The sequence below is a fragment of the Curcuma longa genome, chromosome 9 (assembly GCF_044706935.1).
Source record: "Curcuma longa cultivar G26 ecotype Majalengka, Jawa Barat chromosome 9, ITB_CL_G26_1.1, whole genome shotgun sequence".
Lineage (NCBI taxonomy): Eukaryota > Viridiplantae > Streptophyta > Magnoliopsida > Zingiberales > Zingiberaceae > Curcuma > Curcuma longa.
The window spans coordinates 7,489,696-7,497,040 of NC_133869.1; the positions used below are offsets into that span (position 1 = coordinate 7,489,696).

The following is a 7,345-nucleotide window of genomic DNA, read 5'->3' on the forward strand; positions in this document are numbered from 1 at the left end:
AGATCATGCCTTTAATTATGCATAATTAGCCCATTTGACAACTAATGATAGAGGTTATTTCTCGAAGATCGTGCTTCTCCGATTAATATATAAACCCCGCAGGTATAAAAAAATATTCTCTCGAATTTTGGACACATACTGCTTTCTTTTCTTCATTCTTGGCTGACTTGAGCGTCAGAGTGGCTCCACCGGGAATCCCAACGTCCTTCTAATTTGTTCGTTTAATTCTCTTCTTTCTCAGGTTCTTCTTGTCGGCGAGATCAACGAGAGTTACGATGACATATTATTGACTGATGATTTAACTATCGAATTGACGGCATTCAACGGGAATAATATATTTTGAAAACAATAATAAAATTTCGTGGACCAAATTACAACTCAGGTATTTATTATCGTGTTGAATTTGCAACGAACCAACAATGCTCCCGTCCGCAGAGATTCAATCCCGTCCGCCTCAATCTCTGCCACAATTTTAGCAAAAGAGCGGAGACAATGAGAAAGCAACGCCATCATCCTTTCCCAGCCTTATCCTCTTCTTCTTGATCTCCACAATCATCTAGTTGAATTTCCACCATAACTCTCCGAACTTGCAGGAGATGGGAACTATCGAGCGCTTCCAATCCGGGTTCGAGCTCTTCAAGACGGAGGTCTATGAGTAAGTTCCAATCAGTCGTAGACTCTCAGCAAGATTCCATCTCCTCTTCGCATGCTTAATTTGTCGTTTTGAAACCGTATCGATAACCTGCAGCAAGAAGCCTGATCTGTTTGGTCCACTGAAGGAGGGCCAAAGCCCCAAGGTTAGTCTTCATGCAGCGCCAACAGGTTGAATTTATGTATATCCACGACGATCTAACGGGAGCTACGACGATGTGCAGTACCTTGTCTTCGCGTGCTCCGACTCGCGCGTGTGCCCCTCAGTGGTGCTCAACTTTCAGCCTGGTGAAGCTTTCACCATCCGCAACATCGCCAACACAATCCCTCCCTATGACCCGGTAGACATCCTTGCTCTGTCATTCGATCTCCGAGTGCTGTCTTTTAATTTGTTTTATGTTTGATTCTTCCGTGCAGGTCAAGTATGGAGGAACTGGAGCAGCCATTGAGTATCCTGTGGTCCATCTCAAGGTTTGCACTCTGTAGATTCCTGCCGTAGACAGTTTCATCATAGTGCCTCTAGTTGTTCACTAGAAACGAAACCAGAACTTCAAATATAGACTGGTTCATGGCCTGCAATTGGACAAGTATCAGATCCCCTCCTTTTGCATTCGGAAGGGCATCTCCTTTCGTGGTTGTTTCGTTTATGACCAAGTTTGCTGGAGAACAACTTGACTTTGAAAGCCAATCAAGATGGAAACATGTAACAAAAAAGTATAGTAAAGAAGATCGACTAGCTAGTAATAAACCTCATGATCACCAACTAGCCATTTTATTTCCTTCATGATCTGCACAAAGAGATGATGACAAATCCAAGTTGGATGGTGCTGTGCAGGTGGAGAATGTAATAGTGATCGGGCACAGTCAGTGCGGTGGGATCAAAGCGCTCTTGGCCGCCAAGGACGATGGCTCCACCAGCACGTAGAAACTCCCGTCCATGTTCTTCATGCTACTGCTCCATGAGCATATATCCAATCCAAGTCATTGATCATGTCTCTTTTGGCTGTGCTTGAGCAGTGCCTTCATTGAGGACTGGGTGAAGATTAGTCTGCCGGCAAAGAAGAAGGTGGAGGAGGAGCACGCCGCCCTGTCACTCGAAGAGAAGTTGACCATTGCTGAGAAGGTAACCTCTCTGAACCTTGACAAAAATCATAAATAACCCAACATCTATCGCCTGTGACAAGCCTCGTGGAACCTGGCCTTTTTTACTGGCTTTATTAGTTTATTGCTCTCCCATCAACTTCTCTTCTCGCAGGAGGCAGTTAACTCATCCCTAGCCAACCTCAAGACGTACCCCTTTGTGACAGAGGCCATAGAAAAGGGAGCCTTGAAGTTGTTTGGTGCACACTATGACTTCGTCAATGGCAAGTTTGAGATATGGGAGGCCTGATCCTGCCCTTGGTTTTTAATGATGGAAGTGTACTACTGCATCTATGTTACTGTATCTATGTTATCTTAATGAACCAGACCATGGTGTCTATGCTCTGTGTTGTATGGCGTGGATCCGTATGTATCGGAACCTGTTAATTAATTTAAGGTACATATATCAGGAAAATATCATGCTGAAATATGCAGTTCTACGTGTATAAGCTAATTAATAAAGGCGTTACAACTTAGTTGCGAAATAAAGACAGAATAAAGTATTGGACCCAGGGCATGCATGATTAATGATGATGCAAAACTGAGATCAATGGCTGCAGACTGAAATAGTCAGAACAGGTAGGTCGGTCGATCGAGCGAAGCAAGACCAGTGACTATGTAAATTAGTGTAAGCTCTTGACTCCTTCAGGAGGAAACAATTTGAATAGGTTTTGCAGGATCATTTAGTTCAGGTAGAGCTAATCAGTTCTATTTCATGGAATGTAATATGCATTCAAACAATCAATCTAAAGCACAAGCTAGAATTAGTGATCTATCATTCCACTAGTTGGAATTTGAATCTTACATACTTGATTAATTGCTGAAGGACATGACCGCTAAATCGTAGTCTCGGATCTCCATTATATAGATGCAGTTGTAATTTTATTTTATTCCGATTTACGAAAGTTGACGAGATTAAATTATTAAAATGATTCCAGGGGTTGATCGAATTGAAGTCAGTAGTGGGAAGAGAGGTGAGGAAGACAAGGATGGACGTATCCGATTCACCTGGTCGCGACGAGGGGTCGACCAAAACAGACCCGCCAGGGTGCGGCATTCAGTTGGTGGCGGCTCGGCCCCGCCATTCTCCTCCGCCACCGAGCGAGCCCTCGCCGGCGAATCCACGTCCAGGTACGTAGCAGCCATGCCGGGCGTGCTCCTCTAGGGGAGCGCGCCACGGTCGTGTCTGCCACAACTAATTAATGGGGAGAGGATCATACGCACGCCATGCAGACAGTGAATCCCCTGCTGCTGTGAAATCACTGAAGCTAGCCGATTAATTACGCGATCGGACATGTAGTGAGAAAGCAGAGCAAGCACTGCGCTTAATTACGCAGCGCAGCGATGGGGGAGGAAAATTACACAGAAATAATTGAAGGTGGCGCAGCAGCAGTGAGAAAGACTACTAATTAATTTTCTGAGCAGTGAGAGATATAATTGCAATGGCCGCGCTTGATCCAAAAGTGCACAGTTGATTCGAATAGGAATATTTGGATAAACAACTAAGTACTTTATCGCTGAGAGGCAGAAGTTTATTTATGTTGCATTTAATACAAACAAAATTAATTAAATTAAAATTTTTGAATATATTTATGTTCATATTGTTAATATTAGCAGAGATTATAAATTATTCATGAATAATATTCACTAATAAAGGATTTGTGAACTAGCTATAGGTCACATGGCCGAATGGGCTTGGGACTTTTCAGCTCGGCCTGTGATGGACTGGCCCTAGGCAGGGCCCGTACTCGATCAAGCCAATTTTTGGCCGGTCCAAACCTTACCAGTTTGTTTAATAAAAAATATATATAAAAGAATAACTATATATAAATTATTAATTATATATAATAAATGTATTATTGAGCATGAAACGAGTCTCGTTCTTACCTATCACCTCAAAACTAATCAAGTAGTAAAATTTCATACTGGGACTTGGTTAAGTACATGTTGTGCATGCATCACATAATAAAATGAGAAGGAGAATAATTAGATAGATAGATATTGACATGTATCAATTAATCAAATGATAGTAATGTCTTCAATATTGGCCAAAGTAATTAAGAATATATACATATATATATAATTGAAAATAAACAAAAATATCATATATTTTTTAATAAACTGACTTTTAGTTCTTAGTTATTAATTTAACTATCAACTTGCTACCACAAAGGACCATCCTATATATGTGTAGTGTGGTCCATTGACATTGAGAAGAGGAGATGAAATGGCTGATCCTTTGAACCTATTATACATATGCTTCTTTTTTACTCTTTAATTTGGACCGCCACCTACTGCCATGCACCATCTCTCATCAACCTCCCAAAGCTGTAAAGTCTCCTTTGATTTTAAGTTTTTGCAATCTCCATCTTGGATTTGGAATGAACATGCTAAAATGATATCAGATCTAGTCATTATAACTTAATATATAAATTTATGTATTAAGTGATTTTGTGTAAGCAATTTATATATTCCATAAAATGGAGCAAACTAGGCCGGTCACTAGCTTATATATATCATTATTCTTTTGTTTAAAATTTCAGTTAACCAAATAAATTTGTGTAATTATGCCTTATGTTGAAATATAAAAGGATGAATCTTTTTTTTTTCAGAAGTTCATGATCCTATGAATTGAAACTATATATCTTTAGCTTTGCAAATATAATATATACATATAGGTAAATGATATGCTGTTGTTGCACATCATGTGAGCACCTAGTAAAAATATATATTTTTTATTTTTTTTATTTAAGATTTAGACTTTAGGCTTTAGGGTTTAAGTGCTCACAAGGTATAAGATGTGCAGTATATCAAGTATAGACACATGACAAGAATTAGCTGTCTCTACCTAATTTCCTTTTTACAAAGGAATTGAAGGAATTAATTGCTCCTAGTAAATGCTTGAATTTATTTATATGGTTGCAAACAAAAATTGTAACATGAGGCATTTTTTTCCAAAGTGGATGATGATTCACAAAGGGAAGAAAAAAAGAAACTTTACTTGTTGGTTCTTTTTACTACAACAAATTAATAAGATTTGTAAGAAAATGTAGAGGAATCAAAAGTTTAATTCTTATCATTAATTAATGTCTCTTCTCCATATCGATCAACAAGTTAGTTTATTCCACAAGAAAACAAAAATGTATAGAAAAAAAAACCCATTTAATAAATACTTCATATCAAGAGTCAACAAGTAACATGCACCAAAATACACACATTTCTATACGTGTATGAACACATTAAATTTTGTGATAAGTTCTAAGAGGCAACGGTGTCTTCGTCCCAACAATTCAAAACACATAAGAAAACAAATTACATTTCGGTGGAATATATCTATCTATGCAAAACAGGTGTTCTCACAGGTATAACTATATCTCCCAAATGGATACCTATACGTGATGATCATCACTTCAGTTCCACAAACATTGGAATATATATATTGACTGTGTAATCTGTTGATTGTTTACCAATTACTGACCTTGATGGTGTGATCTCGAAGCCTGAGCAGCAGCCCTACTGTCCCTGTGCAGGTTTCTGAAGTCATGATCATTTGAAGAACTCGCAACACTATTTGATGCAGCAGCCAAATATGAAGCGAGTATAGTTATCGGAAGGTAACCATTATTGGTGGCACTACTATTCTCCAATTGGAAGTAGGGATTGTAGGCGACCTCACTGTTATCCAGTCCAACACCATGATGCCCTAAATTTAGGTTTGCCTCCCTCAAATTCACTTCTCTCTCCTTGCTCCTCAGATCGTCGAGGTATTCATGATCATGTGTGCTGCTGCTGGTCATGTTTGAGGTGTGAGGGTTTGCCATTGGAGGAACCAGTGGGAAGATCAGATCAGGGTCCCCTTGGAGCATCTCGAGGGGGGGAAGCTTGTCGATCTCGTGCTGAGCGGCATGGATAAGCCAGTCCACGACTTTGCTGGGCTGGTTAAACCCTAGCTTATCTTGAAGGTCATACAACTGGATCGCCGTCGGCACCGATAGACGCACACGCCGGTCTCTTAGGCCCCGGATGGTTCTCACCTTGCTGTGCCGGTCCTTGCCCCCAAAGGCGCGCGACACGCGCACGATCCTAGGGTTCTTGAGCACCGACCAATTCGCCCTCGAAGAACTTGGTTGAAACTTGTCAGTGGCAGGAGTGTTGGTGCCAGCAGCTCGCTCGGAGAGAGCTCCTTCTCTTGAAGATTGCAACATCTTAACATATGCAGATCGTGATATGATTAAACTTGCATATATTTTTAATAAAGCGATTAAGATTTATCGAGCTGAGCTTTCATCTAAAACTGAACTGATCCACCAAATATAGATTATGAATCTATTTAATATAAATTCCAAATTGGATAGATTTTGGCAGAAGAGATAGAAGAAAACAAAGAAAATATGAAAAACACAGCACCTTTTTTCAAGCCTTTTCAAGACTCTCTTTCATAAATTATTTGGGAAAAAACAACAATCGGCAGATCAGAAAAAAAGAAAATAAAATCTTGTAAATTTCTGAACACTTGTGCAAAATAAGTGAGAGGAAATTCACGAGATCAGCTACTAATATCTATCTATGCAACAAGAACTTTACCATCTTCATGATCAAAATAGTTGAGCATCGATAACTAAGCGAGCACAGATAACTCGATCTCATATATACTGCTGAAAATTAAATTAAAACATGGAAGAAATTGAAGAGGAGTGAGATATGTAGATCACTTACTTGCAAATGCAACGCCTCCCGAAAAAATGAATTGGGAAGGATTATAAATTCTTCGAGGTTCGATCGCCTCTAAAGATTTTGTCTTCGTCGCGGATCTCAAACCACTAGCAACACCTTTGGCAGATGCTGGATTAGCAGGAACCCTAAAAGATGGAAGAAAAGGCAGTCCATTTACATACCTGTGGTGGATGTTTGTGCCTATCTAAAGGGCAAGCAATCATCATATATCCCTCTCTGCATGCTTTAATTGTTCACAAGGGTAATTTGGTCTAAACAAGTCATAGATATTTATTTATGCATAATTTTTTTTAAAAATAAGATAATAATATTTAAATAAGTATTCAAACATAAGTTTCTATGATTAGTGGTATGGAGATATCTGTACTTGTTCGAGTAATCAAAGACATGTCAACTATAGATGGATGCATGTTATAAGACATATCATTATATTCTTTTAAACATGCTCAATGGAGAACCCCACAAAGATCTTCTAGGAAACTAGGAAAGACTGTAAATCAATTAAACTCTTGGCTAAATCATGCAGCAAAACCAGTGATCTAAGTGGAAGCACTTACCTATGTAAGCATTTAATTTCTTGAAGGACGAACTAGAGAGAATGTTATATGTAACATCTCATTCAAATATCCAGACTATCTTCAAAGATATCAATCAGAAAATGCCTACACACTTCCATAGCCGTCCAAAATGGTGGTAATAATTAATAATCCATGACTCATTAGGACACGTATAAAAGACACACTCACTTAATTACTTACAGTTGAAACCCTAATTAAGAAGGTACTGTGCTACCACATAGCAAGGGCCCAGGGGACCATGC

General features: G+C 39.2%; 2 protein-coding genes across 2 annotated transcripts; one reads left to right on the forward strand and one right to left on the reverse strand.

The window, feature by feature from the left end:
• Nucleotides 1-496: 496 nt before the first annotated feature.
• On the forward strand, nt 497-2,219 carry LOC141834650 (carbonic anhydrase, chloroplastic-like). Its single transcript, XM_074721978.1, has 7 exons — nt 497-655; nt 749-797; nt 876-992; nt 1,069-1,122; nt 1,487-1,572; nt 1,669-1,774; nt 1,907-2,219. Exons 1-7 carry the CDS (start codon nt 597-599, stop codon nt 2,039-2,041), a joined length of 606 nt encoding a protein of 201 aa, XP_074578079.1. The 5' UTR covers nt 497-596; the 3' UTR covers nt 2,042-2,219.
• Nucleotides 2,220-4,954: 2,735 nt separating this feature from the next.
• On the reverse strand, nt 4,955-6,687 carry LOC141835309 (transcription factor TCP17-like). Its single transcript, XM_074722752.1, has 2 exons — nt 6,508-6,687; nt 4,955-5,996 (listed from the first exon to the last, which is right to left on the reverse strand). Exon 2 carries the CDS (start codon nt 5,994-5,996, stop codon nt 5,262-5,264), a length of 735 nt encoding a protein of 244 aa, XP_074578853.1. The 5' UTR covers nt 6,508-6,687; the 3' UTR covers nt 4,955-5,261.
• Nucleotides 6,688-7,345: the final 658 nt, after the last annotated feature.

What these genes read in the sequence shown, in the direction of transcription:
- LOC141834650 (XM_074721978.1), top strand. Translation starts at nt 597, where the DNA reads ATGGGAACTATCGAGCGCTTCCAATCCGGGTTCGAGCTCTTCAAGACG. An exon ending in AGGAGGGCCAAAGCCCCAAG is followed by an intron (nt 798 to 875) that starts GTTAGTCTTCAT and finishes GACGATGTGCAG; the next exon opens with TACCTTGTCTTCGCGTGCTC. An exon ending in ATCCTGTGGTCCATCTCAAG is followed by an intron (nt 1,123 to 1,486) that starts GTTTGCACTCTG and finishes GGTGCTGTGCAG; the next exon opens with GTGGAGAATGTAATAGTGAT.
- LOC141835309 (XM_074722752.1), bottom strand. Translation starts at nt 5,996, where the DNA reads ATGTTGCAATCTTCAAGAGAAGGAGCTCTCTCCGAGCGAGCTGCTGGC.